General features: G+C 38.7%; 1 protein-coding gene across 5 annotated transcripts in view; it reads right to left on the bottom strand.

Annotated features, from left to right (window-relative positions):
• Nucleotides 1–295: 295 nt before the first annotated feature.
• Nucleotides 296–21,181, bottom strand: part of LOC106883441 (centrosomal protein of 112 kDa) — a 237,973-nt gene continuing 217,087 nt past the window's right edge. For 2 of the 5 annotated variants that reach the window (XM_089346987.1, XM_089346984.1), the window contains 2 exons: nt 8,073–8,141; nt 296–543 (listed from right to left, as the gene is read on the bottom strand). In XM_089346987.1, coding sequence (XP_089203113.1) covers nt 385–543; nt 8,073–8,141 — 228 coding nt within the window. In that variant the 3' untranslated portion in view covers nt 296–384. Of the gene's footprint in view, nt 544–8,072; nt 8,142–18,597; nt 18,698–21,181 lie in introns of all 5 variants that reach the window. The other 3 variants (XM_089346986.1, XM_089346988.1, XM_089346985.1) reach the window with 2 other exon arrangements.

Genomic DNA, 21,181 nt, shown 5'->3' with positions numbered 1-21,181 from the left:
TCTGTCTGTCTTCTATGCTGGCATTAGTTGGACAGTTGGGAAAGAACCAGCAATTTCGAGGGAGGGGTTAAGTTGATTACATTAAACCTAGTATTCAACTGGTACTTATTTTATTGACCCCCGAAACGATGAAAGGCAAAGTCAACCCTGGTGGTATTTGAACTAAAAATGTAAAGACAGACATAATGCCGCTAAGCATTTTGCCCAGCATGCCGATGATGATGATAAAGGGTAGCGTTCATGAAAAAGAAACAAAATGAAATCTTCCCACCAATAAATAAACAGAAATCAAACATTTTGTTGCATTTTTTTTTTCTGTTTTTATTTATATATATGGAAGAAATGTTGAAAATGTGTTTTGTTTCTGCAAGTGTTGAGTCAAAATTAAGGTGAAGCTATTGGTCTGTATGTTGGTTCTGGATAAGAGTAACTTGGACTGTAGAATCCTTTAATTGTTTCTCGACGGTCGTTTTGTAATAAAGTAACGCGTTTTTGGAGGGCTGACACTTGTACCTTCAGTGATCGAATCGTTTCTTCCAGTTCCTGAAAAAGAAAGAGGAACATTGTTGGTGGAAGTTATTTAGTCATGTTTTGACATATTCTGTCACAATACAGTAGTAAATGTTCATAATATATAGATAACAATGCAAATTACCAGATTAATTCACATTGGTTCAATGATGTTAATGAGCCCCAGGCCAACCCCAAACCTTGTGAGTAAATTTAGAAGACAAAAACTAAAAGAAGCCTATTTTGTGTGTGTGTGTGTGTGTGTGTGTGTGTGTGTGTGTACGTACCCATCTTTGTCCTGACATTATGTGACAGCTATTAACCCTCTTGTTACCATATTTCTGTGGAGATGCCCTGTGTTTCTTTCAATTAATTTTAAATATAACAAAGAATTTAGTAAAATAACTTAGTTATCATTAAACAAATGTTAGGAACATAAATTGTGACTAAGGTTTGGTGGAAGATTTTAATTCAGAACTTTTGAAAACAAGACATTTGTACAACAGAGCCAGAGGCGGTTTCAGGTGGGTTGGTATCAAAAGAGTTAATGAGCATGACTGTTGTAAAAAGCAATATTTTGTTCCGAGTCATCTTTGAAAACTATGTCTGGTCATAGGGAAATATTACTTTGCTTGGAAACAGGTGAGGGCTGGTGACAGGAAAGGCATCCAAACGAAGAAAATTTGCTGTCACAAATTCTATCTGACCCATATAAATATGAAAAAGTGGACATGAAATGATGATGGTGATTCAATAATACTGATTTTGTACTTTAGCACAATGCCACACATTATATAGCAAATTGAAATCTACAATTAAAATATTACTACAGCCATCTATGTGTCATAATGTGTATATATATATACCAGCTCCTGTCAAACCATCCAACCCATGCCTACATGGGGAAAATGGATGTTAAACGAATGCAGCAAGCTGGAAAATCATTAGATTCTGCCAAGGTTGAATTTGCCTTTCATCATTTTGGAGGTTGATAAAATAAGTACTAGTTGATGTAACTGACTAGCCTTGTCCCCACAAACATTTCAGACCCTGTGCCTATTGTAGAAGGAATTATTATTATTACTAGTTTTTACCCATCACTATGCTGCTGGGTAACGACCTAGTCAAGATGAAATAGACCTTTCAGCAGAAGCCTACTACAATGATCACATTGATATGCTCAACAATAATAATAAAATACCTGTCAGTATAACTGACTGGTCTTACTCCATCCTAAATTTCTGGCCTTGTGCCTCTGCACAATACCTCTGCCTCCATTAAGGCAGAGGTATTGTTTTCAGTCATGTTTGTTTGTTTGCTTGTCCGTGGACAAGATATCTCGAGAACTGCTGAATGGATTTGGATGAAACTTTCAGGGATGTTTGGCCTTGTGACTGATATGAACTGCTTAGATTTTGGGATTGATCTGGTACCAGACAAGGATTCTGGATTATTTTTCCGTTTTTTTTAAAATTTAAGTTTTGAGAACAGTCAAGTTCATTTTTAATATTCTTGTTTGTGAGAGCAGTCAAGTTTATTTCAGATATTCTCATTTTAAAAATCATCTCCGGCTAATCGTTGAGAGGACATTGGTGTTACCTTGGAGGAGGTTTGCGCTCTCTGAGTGCGCTTGTTGAAATAATACTGATGTCTAACATAGGACCACAGGCCTCAAAGTTAAAAGAAGGGAACAGTCCTCAGTATTTGACTGGTACTGATTATCACTAAAGTACTGGATGGGAAATCTATATAATCAATTATTGCGCCATATTTGAGACCTTGTCACCATGTAAGAACTTAATAATCATTTCTAATTTAGGCACAAGGTCAGAAATTTTTAAGTGGTGGGTGCAGTTTAGTTGTCATTGTTTCTCCCATTTGCTTGGCTGTACTTTATTTTATTGACTTCGACAGGATTTGAACTCAGAACTTGATTCTGCCAATCCATCAGTTGTTTCTAACATGGACACAAGGTCAGAAATTAAGAAGTGAGTTTACTCAAATTCAAATCAACCCCCAATACATGGCTGGTACTTTAATTTATCACCATCACCCTTGGATGAAAAGGAAAGTTAACCTCAACTGGATTTGAACAAACATCATGAGACATTTCATTTGATGCTATATCTTTTTTGCCAATCCACCACCCTAACATGGCAATTGTCAATGAAGAGGAGGTTGTAGATAGCATGTAGAATAAAAAAGAAAACCAGGTTAGACTCTCTGCAACACCAAATTTCCTATCAAGGTTGATAACATTTTCCTACACATCTGGATGCATAATCAGTGATGTTTTCTCGGATCATTATGTGTTTCTTATGTTGAAAGACCCCTTCTCCCAAGTGACCCAGTCAGAGTTTGTTCAAACCCCAGCTTGTGTCCAATTAGCTCTAAGTCTTGTAGCACTGCTCTTTCCAGCGCCTTCGCCTGATCCATAACTACCTCGAAGCAGCTTTTGCTGCTTCCACAAGCAACCTATGATGCCAAGCATGTTGTAAGCTTAGTAGAGGGACTGGCCTGCAAACCCTCTACATCCCAACCTCAATGAGCTCACACCTTGCCTGTCACCCTTTCCTTTTAAGAAGAATTGCTAAAGAATTTAGCAAAGTCAATTGACTATGGTCAAACTGTCGTTCTGGTAGCATAAAACGGTGGTACTGTGCAAGAGGCAATCAATATTCATGATGATTATGCAATTAGCATATAATATGGTACAAGTTTACAAAACTACTGTACACTCTACTAATCAGATAAAAACCCATTAGCTTTTCTCTACATTCCTCCACTGCAGAAAAGCCTTTTTAAGTTAAAGAATTATTCATAAAAAAAAAATAACAAAAATAATAAAAACAACAACAGCAATAATAATAATAATAAAACAAAAAAACCTAACACTTTTCAAAATAATTTTAATACTTAGTGTTGAGTGATAAAGCTACCTGGTACATAACATAGTATTAATGATAAAATATATAAAAAAAAACAACAACAAACTGAATAACAAACAAGAGATGATGGCTTTCAACATGTTATTGGTACAAATATATAATGGTTCTAAATGAGATCGTTTCATGTTTGTTTATTTATTAGAAAACTGTTATTTTTTTTCATGTTTTCAATTGACAATTTCTTTTTATATCCAAGCTACTTTATAAACATTAAAATGTCTTGTAGATATATATGTGAAAATGAGAATTGATGAAAAAAAAAATGTTGAAGTTATATGTATTGATACATATACACACTTAGTATTGAATTTATTAGGTTCATTTTAATAAAAAAAAAAAGGAAAAGGAAAAACTAGTTGCATATACAAGAAACAGCAGACACATTTACATGTGCGCACACACACACACACACACACACAGCCATGTAAAACATAGACGAGTTGTTTGACTTTTTACATCATATATGTCTATGCAAATCAACCTAACAGAGCCCATCCCTCTCTAAGTTCTAGGATTTGTACTTAGTAATGCAAACTAATGAAACATTTATCTTTGACTTAGTTTCTGTCATTAGACTGTGGCCATGCTGGGGCACCACCTTGAAGGATTTTAGTCAAACAAGTCAATCCCTGTACTTATTTTGTTTAGCAAGTGTATGTCTGATACTTGTTCTATCTTTTATTTATTTTTTTTTTGCCAAACCATTAGGTTACATTGGTTGGCACTCCATCGGTTACGACGTCGAGGGTTCCAGTTGATCTGATCAACGGAACAGCCTGCTTGTGAAATTAATGTGCAAGTGGCTGAGCACTCCACAGACATGTGTACCCTTAACGTAGTTCTCGGAGGAGATTCAGCGTGACACAGAGTGACAAGGCTGGCCCTTTGAAATACAGGTACAACAGAAACAGGAAGTAAGAGTGAGAGAAAGTTGTGGTGAAAGAGTACAGCAGGGTTCGCCACCGCCCCCCCCCCTGCAGGAGCCTCGTGGAGCTTTAGGTGTTTTCGCTCAATACACACTCGCAACACCCGGTCTGGGAATCGAAACCGTGATCCTATGACTGCGAGTCCACTGCCCTAACCACTAGGCCATTGTACCTCCACATTAGGTTACAAGGACATAGACAAACCAGCATTGGTTGTCAAGCGGTGGTGGAAAAAAACAGACATAAAGACACACACAGACACTGACACACACAAAGGTGAGAGCTAAATATGCTCCGTATAGCAAACAGGTTGTAGTGCTCAAATGAATTTGAACTTGAACATTGAATTCTTCACCTAGGAATAGGTCTATGGCATCAAGAGTTGCTATAAGAGAAACAAAGGTGATCTGATATAGAGGTAGGGATAACGATAAACACATTCATACTTGAGATATACATACAGATACACATAAATAGATACATACATCTATAAATCTATCATCATCAACATTCAATGACTGTTTTCCATGCTAGCATGGGTTAGATGGCTTGACAGGAACTGGCAAGGCCAGGGGCTACACTAGGTTCCATAGTGTGTTTTGGTTTGGTTTCTATAGCTGGATGTCCTTCCTAATGCCAACCACCTTACAGAGTGGGTGCTGATGCTTTTTATATGACACCAGCACCCACACCGATGCTTTTTATGTGACACCTTAGTTTTAGGATCTCAATTCTGTTGTAGTGGTCAGATCTTCTTGAGTACAGCAGTGCTCCACATATCTTGGTCCTCTGTCATTTCCTTTGTAAGGTTTAGCATTTTGTGATATATATGACCATCATCATTTATCGTTAGTTTTCTATGCTGGTATGGGTTGGATGGCTTGACCAAAGCTGGACAGGTTCCATGTTTCGGCATGATTTCTACAACACCAACCACTTAAGAGTGTACTGGGTGCTTTCATACACCACCAGCATAGATGCATTTATGTGGCACTGGTATGGGTGTTTTTTATGTGGGACCAGCACCCACGAGCCCTCAGGATTAACAACACTCAGCTAGAGAGGGATGTAGGGGACAAGCCTGTATGCAAGGACAACCAGGCTTTTATTTAGCTTGATGTGTCTTTTCAAGCACAGCAAACCACCAGGAATCTCGGTCTCCTGTCATCCCCTCTGTGAGTCCCAATGTCTTCCTGGGTCTACCCCTTACACACGTTCCCCTAATGCAACTGTTATCATTCATATGCATTGCATGACCATATCAGCTCAGTTCTCTCTCTTGCACACTACATCTGATGCCTCATGTACCCAGTTTTTCTCTCAAATCACTTACACTCTGTTGCATATGCACACTGACATTATCCATGTAGCAGAGCATACTGGCTTCATTTCTTTCAAGCCTTTGCATATCCTCAGTAGTCACAGCCTATGTCTCACTGCCATGTAGTATAGCTGTTCATACACTGGCATCGTACAATCTGCCTTTCACTAACAGAGATAGCAGCTTTCGGAAAACCTCACCCATTACAAACTTAGTCACCTAAGTAATGGGAATTGTCTACTACTTTTAAGTATCCCCGCTGACATTTGAGGGAGTTTATTTTTTGTTCATTCCTGGTGTTTAAAGTATCTGCACGTCTGCCACATATAAAGACTACTTTCTCTTCTAGTCTTCCAGTGATACTACTGCACCTCTTATGGGTCCATAGCTTGCACTGAGTATACCATATGGAGTTTCTCCCTACACTTCTACCAATTGAGTAGGGCCGTCTCCCTGAAGATATTTGTGATTTGTCTGTTTTCCTATTTAACAAGGCTTTGGTCTTTGCTAAATTAACTCTAAGGCCCTTTACACACACAGACATACACACACGGCAGGCTACCACACAGTTTCCATCTACCAAATTCACTCACAAGGTGTTGGTAGGTTTGGGGGCTACACTCAAACACACTTGCCCAATGTGTCATGCAGTGGGACTGAACCCAAAACCACATGGTTGGGAAGCAAGCTTCTTAACCTTATAGCCATATCTGCACCTTGCTAATTATTTAATGCTGTAGTGAATGAAGGAACTGAAAATTTTTTTTTAAACATGGTACCTATTTCTTAGTAAATGAATTGAGATAGCAAGAATTAAATGTTTCAGATATAGACATAGTGCAGTGTAGTAAAACAAAGGTGTGACTATTTGGAAAATGGCCATGTCCAATATGCAGAAAAGGAGTAGGTAAGAATTACCTACTCTATACAGTTTTTGTTGGCACTACGCCGCTTACGATGTCGAGGGTTCCAGCTGATCCGATCAACGGAACAGCCTGCTCGTGAAATTAACGTGCAAGTGGCTGAGCATTCCACAGACACGTGTACCCTTAACGTAGTTCTCGGGGATATTCAGCGTGACACAGTGTGACAAGGCTGACCCTTTGAATTACAGGCACAACAGAAACAGGAAGTAAGAGTGAGAGAAAGTTGTGGTGGAAGAGAACAGCAGGGTTCGCCACCATCCCCTGCCGGAGCCTCGTGGAGCTTTAGGTGTTTTCGCTCAATAAAAACTCACAACGCCCGGTCTGGGAATCAAAACCGCAATCCTATGACCGCGAGTCCGCTGCCCTAACCACTGGGCCATTGCACCTCCACCGCTCTATACAGTATAACCAATGTAAACTAAGGATGCATGAGAGGTGCAGTGGGATCACAAGCAGGTAGGCATCAGGTGTGGCAGATACACTATGTTGATTAGTAGCAGGAATACATGTGAAATAAATTCCACCTAATGCTTAAAAGGCTCTCTAGAGCCTTTTGTTTTTCCATGTATGTGTTGATGTATATTATACAGTTATATTTTTTGTGTTGTGTCCAAAACATATCTGCATCTTCTAAGCAGTGGTATAGCTGCTCACTCATTGCTCACCCTATGACTGGATTGGTAGTGTCATCATCAACTTGGCTACAAAGGCAATAGTGGTAATTTAGAGAGGCGACAGGTCATCTTCATAATCATTTTAACATCCTCTTTTCCATGTTTGCAAGGGTGAGGAGAAATTCTTTGCAAACAGATTTTCCACAACCTGTTGCACTTCCCTCATCTGCATCCAAATAAGGTAATATTTCCCTTTGGTCAGACATGTTTTTGTGGAAAACTGGAAACAAACAACACTGTTTGTGTGATCACAACTGCCATACAATGTCAAGAAAAAAAAGACATAAACACACACACACACACACCCATGCTGGACTTGTCTCAGTTTCCATCTACCAAATCTAGTCAAGGCTTTGGTTGGTCCAGGGCTACAGTAGAAGACACTTGCCCAAACTGCCACACACTGGGACTGAATCTGAAACCACATGGTTGAGAAGCAAACGTCTTACCGCACAGCCATATCTCAAAGTCACTGTAAGAATTACAGCAGAATGCTTAAGAAGAGAATTAGCCTAGATTTGCAGTTTGGGTTTAAGCAAGAGGATAGAGAACCACCAATGCAGTCTTCCTAGTAAAACAAGTACACAAGAAATATTTAGCTAGGAATAAGCTACTCCACCTAGCTTTTGTTGACCCGGAAATGATGCTTCAGAGAGTTCCATGTCACTAAGGAAACTGGGGTCAGATAAATGGTTTGTGTGAGAACTCCGCATGTATAGAGGTGTCATTAGCAAGTTGTGAGTTAATGAGTTCAGGGAGGAATTTACCTTGAAAGTTGGTCTACATCTGGACTCAGTTTTCAACACCACTCCTTTTTGATGATGTAGTTCTAATACCTGAATTAGTTGAAAATTTAAAGAGGAAATTCTAGATTTGGATGCAAAAAGCATAGAATTGAGAGGCTTCAAAGAAAACCTAGCAAAGACCAAAGTTTAATTAGCAGGAAAGAAAATAGGACCCTACTGCTGTTTGGAAAATGGCCATGCCCAATATGCAGAAAAGGAGTAGGTAAGAATTACCTACTCTATACAGTATAACCAATGTAAACTAAGGATGCATGAGAGGTGCAATAGGATCACAGGCAGGTAGGCATCAGGTGTGGCAGATACACTATGTTGATTAGTAGCAGGAGTACATGTGAAATAAATTCCACCTCATGCTTAGAAGGCTCTCTAGAGCCATTTGTTTTTCCATGTATGTGTTGATGTATATTATACAATTACATTTTTTGTGTTGTGTCCAAAACATATCTGCATCTTCTAAGCAGTGCTATAGCTTGCTCACTCATTGGGAAATATTTCAGCAATGAATTAGATGACCAGTGACAGTTAGGCTTAGAGACAATACCTTCAAAGTAAGATGTCTTCTGACTCAGAACCAAATCAATGAGTTATCTGAACAACTGTTGGGTACTTAAAATAACATTGTGATCAGTAGCATATTCATAAACTGATCTTTAATCAAAAGTGAAATACAAAACACTGTTTGTTATAAGAAAAAGATATATGAAAAAAACTAATGTTTAACCAAAAAATACTTCAAATGAATTCTGAATGACAAGATCTTGAGCGAATGTGAGAATTGGTATTCAAGTGTAGACATGATAACAAACTCTATATACAGAATTCTTAAAACATGTATGTGGTGTAGCCAAGAGTTCTTATCAACTGAGCTTGCTCCAGTCAACTATGGAGTGGTATCAAAATGTTCCTGAACTAGTCATGTTTAATGAAAAATAACTTATTTACCTAAATATCATCTCCTTCAAAATAGTTACCTTGCACAGCAATACACCAGTCCCAGCATTCCTGTCACTTTGGGAATCCGGTCTAGAAGTCGTTTTCCATAAGCGAGTCGAGGACCTTCTGTGATTCGCTGTGGATTTTGGCAATGGTGTTAAAACAGTGACTTCTGAGCTGCATTTTCACCTTGGGGAAGAGATAGAAGCCTGCAGGGACTAAATCTGGTGAATAGGGTGGGTGTGGAAGCGATACTATGTTGTTTTTGGCAAGAAACTCATGAGTGAGGAGAGCTCAGTGAAGAATCCAATTCTTCGCGCTCCACAGATCCAGTCACTTTTGCTGAATGTCCTTCCTCAAATGCTTCAAAACATTGCAGTAAAACTCTTGATTGACAGTGTGGCCCTGGAGGATGCCTGAATTCTCAATGCACAATACCACATTTTCAGGGGTGATGCACAGGGCAGGTCTTTCAGGGACATTCTGCTTTTGAAGCTCTTGTGCCACTTGAAACATTGCATACAACCCATTGCCTTATCGCTGTAAACTTGCTAAAGCATGCTCAATGTCTTTGTAGCAGACTTCCCAAGTTTAACACAAAATTTCACACATACACGTGATCACAAAAATACAAATTTCACAATGAAGTAAACACAGGAATGTCACTTGGCATGCTGCCTCATGAAGGTCACTGCTAGCTCTCACTGTGCATACAACTGTGTGCTGCCCTCTGTTAGGGTGCTACAGAACTAGACTGGGAACTTTTTTGATACCATCTCGTATGTGGTCTAACCAAGAGTTCTAATAGTTGTTATCAATTGAGCTTGCTTCAGTCTACTATATGTCTATATAGTAGTCTCTTGAGTTCAAGAAAGATGGTTCTGCAATTTGTAGCTGAATAACCTACACAGATGATTTGTTTATAGTGATCAAATGTTTGTGTTGTACTTTAAGCTCACTCCCTCATATCAGATCAACACTGTCTGTAAAGGTACATGGTGTGCATGCATCAGGCATTGAAATGATTGCATGACTAGATGTCTCCTTGAAATTATAGGCCGTGTAACCAAAATAGCTAACAGAACTCTTGAAATAATTGTAGTGTTCAGTTATATGAATAAATAATAAACTCTACATGTACAAAATACTTATTTGCATTACACTCTCAGGCTTAATGCTCTCCAGGAAATTGTGTAGACAAATGGTCTGTGAATAGTAAATTTTTCTCTGGTGAAGAGTGATGAGTGACTTCAGGTTCAGAACTATATAGATTCAAAGAGACAAAAAAAATGTGGAGAAAGAAGGTAGGGAAACTGAAAGATCTCCTTGCTACATAGAGGCTCAGAAAATTGTTGGGAACATGCATATTGAGGAGGAGGAGACAGAGACCTATAACGTAGGAAAACTGGGGGTTTCTACAAGATTGCATGTTGTGAAGTAATGATCATATCTGTTTTAAAGCATGGTACTAGCTAAATAGGAGTAAAGGCAGTTGTTCAATGGTACAGCATTTAGTTATAAAAACCCAAGAGACAAGATTGGAAAGACTGGACGAAAGAAGAATGAAGAGAATAATATCCAGTAACTTGAAGAGGAGCTAGACATAAGGTATACATAGCAGCTGAAATCAAGTGCTAGGGCAATGTACTGTAACATGAAGATCAGGGGAGTGAGGTGTTCCAGATTGCCTGTTCTCTTACAAACAAATCTCTTAGGACTGACAATATACTTGTTTAGCTATTGTGGGGAGAGAGAGAGTGTGTGTTCATTTGTGAGCACCAGTATATCACCAATGTAAAAAATATTAGCAAATGGCAGTGGTAGTTGGTAAAGTTAGTATTTAATTGTTTCTATGCACACAATTTGAAATATGTGGGGGTGGGATTTGTTAATTACATTAACCCCAGTACTTCATGAGGAGGATGAAATTCCTTGGTGAGACTCGAAATCAGAATATAAAGAAGAAATACTGCAAGGTATTTTTATCTGATGCTGAAATGATTCTGTCAATCCAAACTGCTATATAATGACAGACTGTCAATAAAGCTTCTATGTAATGATGCATATCGTTGGCAAAGCTGCTATTTAATGGTCCAAATTATTGATAAAGCTACTGTTCAATGGCACAGATTGTTAGTAAAGCTACTTTGTAATGAAATAAATTGTTGGTAAAACTTCTATGTAATTGTAGAGATTATTGGTTACTAAACAATGACACGGATTGACGATAAGGCTACTATTTAATGACAGACGACTAGGAAAGTTACTATCTACTGATATATATTAGTCAAGACATTGTATCAAGACAGATGTTGGTAAAACCAATATATGATGAAAGAGAAGGTTGGTAAAGCTATTATAAACAATGAGATCATCTGTGATAATAGTAGAAGCATGTCCACTCTTTTTTGTTATTAGTAATGTCCTGGCTAAGGTGTTGCTTTTGAGACTCATTAGCAGCCTTCTTGAGGCAATGTTGCCTGAATCACAGTGTGGATTTAGAGAGAGAATAGAAGTATGACTGCTATGGTCACAGCCTGGCAGCTTCAGAAACAATGTTCAAAGATGGGAAGTGGAACAACATTGGAACTTGTTTATAGCCTCTGTTGTTGTTGTTGGCACTCCGTCGCTTACGACGTCGAGGGTTCCAGTTGATCCGATCAACGGAACAGCCTGCTCGTGAAATTAACGTGCAAGTGGCTGAGCACTCAACAGACACGTGTACCTTAATGTAGTTCTTGGGGATATTCAGCGTGACACAGTGTGACAAGGCTGGCCCTTTGAAATATAGGTACAACAGAAACAGGAAGAAAGAATGCGAGAAAGTTGTGGTGAAAGAGTACAGCAGGGTTCGCCACCATCCCCTGCCGGAGCATCGTGGAGCTTTAGAAGTTTTCGCTCAATAAACACTCACAACGCCCGGTCTGGGAATCGTAACCGCGAACCTATGACCGCGAGTCTGCTGCCCTAACCACTGGGCCATTGCGCCTCCACATAGCCTCTGTAAACTGCTGCAAAAAAAGTAAGAAAAGAAAAGCTTTTATGGGATGTTCTCTCCAGTTTGCCTGTATCAAATAATATGTTAACCCATGCTAGCATGGGAGACATGCTAAATCATGATGATCCTCAGTCAGTTCCACAATGGAATAACTCATTGGGTGACCATAGGAAGATAGCAGTCCAAGCCCTTCCTTGAGCACACAAGGGGTGAGGCAGTGCGTGCTAGTACCAGGTCTCTTTAACATATTCCTCCTGTGCATCACCAGAAGCAGTGTAACAATGGACTTTAGACTAAATGCCAACCTTGCTAACACAAGAAGGTTCCATTAAACTCTGCCAAAAGCAAGTTCTGTGGCTGCAGTATGCAAATGACTGTATTCTTATCACTCAGGAGGATCTTCAGACTGTCCTTGTTGCTGTGGTAGTGAGAACACATAGCAGGCAGAGACTGATTGTCAACACTACTAGGACAGACAGTGGTCTGTCCATGGAGTTCTACTGTTCCACCAATGCCATCTGCCTTTGCTGTTTATGATGAACAGTTGCTAGAGATGGCACCTTTTAAAACTGGGTAGCATTGATAATGACATTCAGAGTTGCACGAATCAGACATCAGCTGCCTTCAGGCAATTTTGGTGCAGAGTTCTCTTTTTTTTTTCAAAACAAGAGCCTTCATTCTTCCCCAAAAGTTGATACAGACCACTTGGGGTCTGTATCAAGACTTTTTTTTTCTCTATAGCTTGTGGAGCTTGAGTTATCACCAGGATTTCTACTACAAATACATCCTGGGTTGTGGAACCACAAACACATCCTGGTGATGCTACCATGAACACATCCTGGGTCGTGTACCTTGCACTGTGATATCTGTAAATATCAACTGCAAAAGTAGTGATACAGTGATCACTCACTACCAGCTGCAGTGGTTGCAGTACATGATAAAGATTTCCCTATGATGGGTGCATTGCAAAGTAGTACATGGCCAGCTACTGCATCATTGAAATTCAGATTGTTGGTAAAGATACTATGTAATGAAATAAATTTCTCAGAAACAGTTACTACATAATGGTTTCAAATTTTAGCACACGGTCAGCATTTTTGGAGAGGGGGTTTAAGTTGATTACATTGACCACCCCCCGTGCTCAACTAGTACTTATTTTATAGACCCCAAACAGATGAAAGGCAAAGTTGACCTGGGTGAAGTTTGAATTCAGAATGTAAAGATGGATGAAATGCCACTAAGTATTTTTCCCAGTGTTCTAATGATTCTTGCCAGCTCGCCTATAGTAAGACATAGCTGGTAAAACAACTACATGTGGAAGATGTTGCTGCTAACCACATCACTTGGCAACGGTTACATGAAGACGAAGGTTCATATGTCAGTGATGAAGAAGGCAACCAGAAGAAAACCCTGGAGAAATGCAACAATAGCCCCCCCCCCCCCTTGTATCCATGCACCCTTCCCCGCACAACAGAGTTTGTGGGCCAGCATTAAACTGTTCTATTATGAAAGGTCTCCCTATTAAGGGAGTGGATGTGGTTATTACATTGTGATGGGTGATTAAAAAAGAAAAGTATTTCTAAACAGTCTGTGAATCTCTTTAAGTATAGTCTATGATGGTTAGCAGCAGTAGTTTTCCATTGTGGATTTTGATTGATTTTGAGTTTGTTTCTCCATCAAACATCAGCTGATGACTACTACCTAGCTTTCTCTCAATATACCTGTCATTTTCTTTGATGCTGCTAAATATCGAACATCCATTGAACTAAACTGGTTGATGGTGTAATGCATATTATGTTAACAGGCATATATAATGAGGCAATAATTATTTACAGCAGACAGGCAAAAATACCATCAACCATGCTTTGTGTGTTAAAAATATCTTTGCTTATTTGCCGTGTTTAATTATTGCTACATTCCTTCCATACCCTTGCAACTTTACTGACCTATCCCTTCATTTCCTTTTTTCCCTATTCTCTCTCTCTTATATTCACCTTGCACCTTGAAGGTATGCCCTCACCATCTCTTTCTCTCTTTCCAGTCGGGGAAGTCATGTATCACCTTTTCAGCAAGACATTTGTTCCTGTTCCTCCTGTACTTTAACCTCCTGAAGCTACCCCGCTCTATACTACTCCCGTATCATTTGAAGAGTCTTGTTTTGTGAGTTTTTTGGTGACTTCACTGGTGCTGGTGCCATATAAAAAGCACCCAGTGCACTCTGTAAAGTGGTTGGTGTTAGGAAGGGCATCCAGCTATAAAAGCCATACCAAAACAGATGACTGGAACCTGGAGCAGCTCTCTGGCTTGTTACTTTCTAATGAAGCATTCAACCCATGCCAACATGGTAAATGGATGTTCAACAAGAATGATGATAATGATGATGATGACAAGGTTCTTGCCAGCCTCTCCAGATTGGCATAATTTCTCATCTCTCATGACCATGCTGCATCACACATTTTATGCATGCTTTGACACTTTCTGTGTAGAGAAGGAAACTATAGGCAAATAGTTCCCTTTCTGTCTGTCTGTCTGTCTGTCTTTCTGTCGGTCTGTCTTTCTTTCTCTCCATTTGTGTCTATTTAGTTGGTGCAAGGAAGGGCAGGGTATCCAGCAGTAAAAACCATACCAAAGTAGACAGTGGAGCATGATACAGTTCTTGAACATGTCAGATTCTGTCAAAATATCCAACCTATGTCAGCATGGAATATGGGCGTTGTTAAGTGATAATAATGATATAAATGTGTGTGTTTAAGAGTCATCTATTATCTTGTTTGCCACGCAAGCCATGATCAAGTAGATTTACGATAAAAGGTATTCCAGCTATGCTCATCCCCTCTTTTTCTGAGACAAGGTGTACACTAAACTATACTATCCAATGCATCACATACTGAAACCAAAGATGTAGTGACTATTTCTAGCAGATCGAGCAATTAAAGAAAGACCCTTTTGCTGGGTTATAGGGGGAGTTATAAGTCCCTAATATGACAATGAGGGAGTCACTCAATTGTAAACTATTATAGTTTATCTTTTATTCATTTCAATCATTACACTGCAGCCATGCTGGGGCACCAACTTGGAGAATTTTTAGTTAAACAGGTCAATCCCAGTATTTATTTTTATACCTAGTATTTATTCTCTAGGTCCCTTTTTTGCTGAAACACTAAGTTGTGGGATGTCAACAAAAAAACACCAGTTAAGCAGTGGTGGAGGACAAATGCACACACACACACATATATGTACATGATGGGCTTCTTTCAGTTTCCTTCTATCAAATCCACTCACAAGGCTTTTTTCAACATGGGACTATAGTAGAGGACACTTGCCCAAGGTGTCACACAGTGGGACTGAACCGGGAATCGTGTGACTGAAAACTTCTTACCATACAGCCATACCTGCCCTTAAAAAGAACAAAACAAATGAAACAAGGAAAACATCCTCTTCTCTCACCCTACTCCTTAATTCTCCACCCTTCCTGCCACTATCTCTGAAAACCATCCAGTAAATATTTTAGTGGTCAAGGGTTTGAGATCACAATTGTTAATTATTTACACCCTAAAATTTCTTTTATTTTAAGTTTTATGTTTTGTTATCTAAATCTAAAAGGAAAAAAAAAGTTTGGCTATTGAAAAGCCAAGAATAAAAATTTAGGCTCTCTGGCTTTAGAACGAATTCCTCTGATGAGATTTCAGCATTCTGACGACATTAACAACGTTTGCTGATAATTTGATAAAAATTTGAAAATACCTCTTGGTTGATCTTGAGGAAGTTTACAGATAGATTAAAATCAATTTTGCCAGATACTTATGACATCAAAGAAGCCGCACAAACAACGCACACACACACACACACAAACACATACATACACACAACGATCATCATCGTTGTCATCATCACCATCATCATCATCATTACATTTCATTTATATTTTTTTAGCAATAATAATAAAACGCCATTGGAGTAGTGGAGGGAGTGTTTTGAAGTAGTACGGTATATTTTTGAAGTACCACACACACAATAAAGAAGTTATTGTTATTATTATTATTATTTTTGGTTTTGTTTGTTTGATTTTCAAAGGAGAGAAATGTTGTAATCAGTTTACTGATTGCATTTTTTTTTGTATTTTGTATTTTTTTTATTATTTTATTGTTGTTTTTTTCCTTTGCCAACCACATATTAATCGAAAACCTGTGAAGTTTAATCAAAGGCAGAAGTTCAAAATCAAGGAAGAATTGAGTCTTTGATTTTGTCTTTAGTTATCAATGAAATATGAGATGAAGAAAGGGTGGTAGGCTGGAAAACAATGAAAGAGGATAAAAATCTTTTGCAAGAGAGATGAAGAAAGAACCAATCAATGCTCTAAAAATATAGTATGAAGATCACAAGAAACAAAAAAAAAAAACCTTCAAAGAAGTAAAGAATGGAAAAAGAAACGACAAGAACAAGAGAAATATATTCAGTCGATTCTGATTCTGGGGGACTATAATTGGAGATAGAAAAAGATATGTGATGATGGTCAACCCAGCAGTGTGGATATAATTGGTAAAATTCTTTGATTGCAATCTCTCTTCTTTGTTACTATTCAATTTTCTTTCTTTTATTCTTTTACAGATTCCGGGTTAGTTTTTGTTGTTGCCCCAACCATGGTTAAAATTTGTTTTTATTTATTTGTATTTATTATTGTTATTACTACTATTATTATTATTTTTTGGCTATTCAAATTTAGTCACAGTAGCTATGGTAACAAGATGCAGCAGCTATTTATAGGACAGTTAAGTTGCAAGAGATTCTTTTGAAAGTTACCATCAGATACAGTTATGGCTAAAATGCTTTTTCTGTTTGTTATATTATTATTATTATTATTATTTTATATCACAAAATATTTGAAACTTGTTAACTTCTCTTTCAAAAAAATAAACTATTTGAGAGGTAAAGGGATGACGAACAAATGGAGCAGAATTTAGACTGTTGATATTGATTATGCAACGCTGCCCATACGGAAACAATTTCTTTTATTTTTTTCTTTTAATTAAAAAAAAAGTATCATATTGTTGACTCCAGAAGCCTGGATCCAGCTATAACATATTTCTGTAAACTATTATCTGGTTAATCAACCTTCAAGAATCTTTTAGTGGAGTTAAATTATCCAAGATTGAGGTTAAAGTCAGGTGGTAGCATGATAGTTTGCATGTTTAAAGCTTTGGCTACAACACCGCATCTTTAGTGTTGTGGAGCAGATAACATGGTGGTGATCGGGAGAATTGTTGAAGTATGTTACAAAAGGCATTGGAGTATTTCTTTCTGGTTCTTTATTTTCAGAGTTCAAACTCATTTGAGGGCAAATTTGCTTTTCATTTTTTTTCCCAGGAACTGATAAAGTAATAATATACAAGATCAGAATGTAGAATAGTGGAATTGTTAGAAAACTAGTCCCTGTTACAACTTGATGTTCTGTGATGATACTGGTGCTTAGCAGTAGCAGCACTGGCGTGTTTCCTCTTAGACAACAATAATGGCAAGGAAAAAGGGAAATTTGCTACGTGACCCACTGCTAGTCTGCTATAAAAATATTAAAAAAACCTTGAGCAGATCTGTACCTCAGACAGGCACTTTCTAGATTGCAAAATACATGGTGACACTGTCAATCCTAACTGATGGAATTGTTATAGAGATATGATGCTGAGACAGTTAAATATTTAGTTATATTATTTTCTTATCATCCAAGAAGCTGTTGTTAATTATTCTGATCTGATACATGTAGTTAGGAATAGATTAAAACGAATGACTGGAACAAATGTTTTACATCTGGATGACTGTCCTAATGCAACAGTGTAACAGTAAAATATCTTATGAATGTTTATGCCAAATTTCTAACATGATCAAAACATGAAAGTATTGTCTCTTACAACAAGTGTTTGTTTATTCGTTTGTTGAAAATTAAGCATGACTATTTCTCTTGATTACTGTCATTGGCAAGTTTCAACAGTTTCTATTATTAACTTGTATTTTATCGGTCATATTCATCTTCTAAGATTTTATGTTCTAAATACATTTTCCCTTGTTCTTGGATGGTATCATCATCATCATTTAATGTCCATGTTCCATGCTGGGATGGTTTGGATTATTTGACAGGATTTATTGGATCTAAGGACTGCATCATGCCCCAGTCTCTGTTTTGGTATGGTTTCTACAGCTGGATACCCTTCCTAATGCCAACCATTTTAGAGCAAGTATGAGATACTTTGTTCATGGTGCCATGCAGCCTGTAAGACTAAGATTCCCTTCAACTGAATCGGGTTACAATGGAGGAAGGTGGTCTTACACTATGGGATGAGGGGTTAACCTACTCTCCACACTGTTGTTGCAATTTGTTGCCCATGAGTTTTTGCCCTCAGTAGCTTCAGGCGCCTTGTGTTGCTTTGAGGGGGGGGGGGGGGTTAAAATAAACATTTTACAAAGTTTATTTCTGGTAATTTAAGCTGGAAACAGCCTACTTTTGATTCAGAACAAGGTCTAACTTCTGTTTTCTGATGCCATTTTGATTGTTTATTTACTCACCATGGGGTACACAAGCTTTGAAATCAGCCTGGCAGGTCTTGCCCAGATTGTGCTGTTTATGTGAACACATTCGTGCTTTTTGTTCTGTTGTGTTTTTTCTCTGTCAAAACATGCAAGCCGAACACAATGCATTACATCAAAATATTACTCATCCATTCCTTTATTAGTATACAAATAAATCAGGTCTGTACATGCAATACAATGAGAGTTGTAACAATTTTAAAACAGTAAGAGCTCATGGTTTTTGCCCCCTCAAAAATATTGGCAGGTGAAACAATTCTAGGAGCAAATCAGCATGCTAAAGGTTTAAAGTATAAGAAAAGAGTCTGGAACAGGTTTCTTAGTGTAGAGGAGGTACAAGGAGGGTGAGAGTGGCCAGGGTAGAGCTGGAAAGAGATAAAATATTGATGACAATGTGTCCAGATGGGCTGTCAAAATACAAGGTGAGAAGAGGTGAGTGAGTTCAGGAAATCAGGAAGTGCATGTTGCAAGAGTGTGCAGGAGAGTAAGAGATGGTTAAAGATAGGGAATAGGTGTAAAACAAATGCTCAGGGATGATCCTTCTAAAACATATAGAAAAAGCCTGTTGGTTGATTGGCTAAAAAATATATTCTACAACAGAGTATGACCACATGATCATACATATCCTGTTTCTTCTCTGTCTATCTCTGCTGAAATACTCTCTCTGTATTGGTGCTCATTCGATGCACTCACCTTTCTTTTTCTTGTTATCCTACATATGAAACAGCTTTCCCAATTCTCCTAGTCTTTAATTAAATTATCCCTATCGACATGAACCAGTTTAAAATAAATGCCTTAAGGTCATGGGTAGCACACATCATTCTTTGGCCAATATATATATATATATATATATATATATATATATATGTATATATATATGTATTTATATAATACATATATATATATATACACAATACATATATATATGTATCATCGTTTAACGTCCACTTTCCATAATGGCATGTTGGACGGTTTGACTGAGGACTGGCAAGCTAGATGGCTCCAAGCTCCAATCTGATCTGGCAGGGTTTCTACAGCTGGATGCTCTTCCTAACGCCAGCCACTCTGAGAGTGTAGTGGGTGCTTTTATGTGCCACCGGCATAAGGGCCAGTCAAGTGGTACTGGCAACGGCCACACTCAAATGGTGTTTTTTATGTGCCACCTGCACAGGAGCCAGTCCAGCAGCACTGGCAACGACCTCGCTTAAATGTTGTTTTTCATGTGCCACAGGCACAAGTGTCAGTAAGGTGACGCTAGTAACGATCACGCTCGAATGGTGCTTTTTACGTCCCACCGGCACGGCAGCCAGTCAGCAGCCCTGGCAACAATCATGTTCGGATGGCTCTTAGCGCTCCACTGGCATGGATGCCAGTCATGCGGTGCTGTCATCGAATTTTATTTCGATTTCACTTGTCTCAACAGGTCTTCGCAAGCAGAGTTTAGTATCCAAAGAAGGAAAGGTATGCATAAGTGGGCTGGTTACACCACTGGCATAGGCCACGAGTTATGATCTCACTTGGCTTGCCGGGTCTTCTGAAGCACAGCATATTTCCAAAGGTCTCGGTCACTAGTCGTTGCCTTGGTGAGGCCTAATGTTTGAAGATCATGCTTCACCACCTCATCCCAGGTCTTCCTGGGTCTACCTCTTCCACAGGTTCCCTCAACCGCTAGGGTGTGACACTTTTTCACACAGCTATCCTCATCCATTCTCACCACATGACCATACCAGAACAGTTGTCTCTCTTGCACACCACATTTGATGCTTCTTAGGTCCGTCTTTTCTCTCAAGGCACTTATATTCTGTTGAGTATGCACACAGACATTATACATCCAGCGGAGCATACTGGCTTCATTCCTTGCAAGCTTACACATCTCCTCAGCAGTCAAGGCCCATGTTTCACTGCCATATAGCATGGCTGTTCGTACACATGCATTATACAGTCTGCCTTTTACTCTGAGTGAGAGGCCCTTTGTCACCAGCAGAGGTAGGAGCTTTCTGAACTTTGCCCAGGCTATTCTTATTCTAGCAGCTACATTTTCAGAGCACCCACTCCCACAACTGACTTGGTCACCTAGGTAACAGAAGCTATCAACTACTTCTAGTTTTTCTCCCTGGAATGTGGCAGAAGTTGTTCTCTGCACATTTTCAGTGTTTATTGCTCCTGAGCATCTTCCAGATAAAAAAATATCTTCCCAGTTAGCCTTCCTTTGATATTGCAGCACCTCTTATGTGTCCATAGCTTACACTGAGTACATTTTATAGAGTTTCTACCTACGCCTTTTCTACAGATCGAGCAGAGTCATCTACCTGAAGGGATTTGTGGTTTGTCTGCTTTCCTACTTATTAGGACTTTGGTTTTAGCCAGGTTGACTCTAAGGCCCTTCGATTCTAATCCTTGCTTCCACACCTGAAACTTCTCCTCTAGTTCTGATAGTGAATCAGCAATTAGAGCAAGGTCATCAGCATAGAGGAGCTCCCAGGGATATCCTGTCTTGAATTCCTCTGTTATTGCCTGGAGGACTATGATAAATAGGAGGGGGCTGAGGACTGAACCTTGGTGG

This window comes from Octopus bimaculoides, chromosome 2 (genome assembly GCF_046866305.1).
Source record: "Octopus bimaculoides isolate indiv1 chromosome 2, ASM4686630v1, whole genome shotgun sequence".
Classification (NCBI taxonomy): Eukaryota; Metazoa; Mollusca; class Cephalopoda; order Octopoda; family Octopodidae; genus Octopus; species Octopus bimaculoides.
This window is presented reverse-complemented; position numbering and strand designations above follow the sequence as displayed.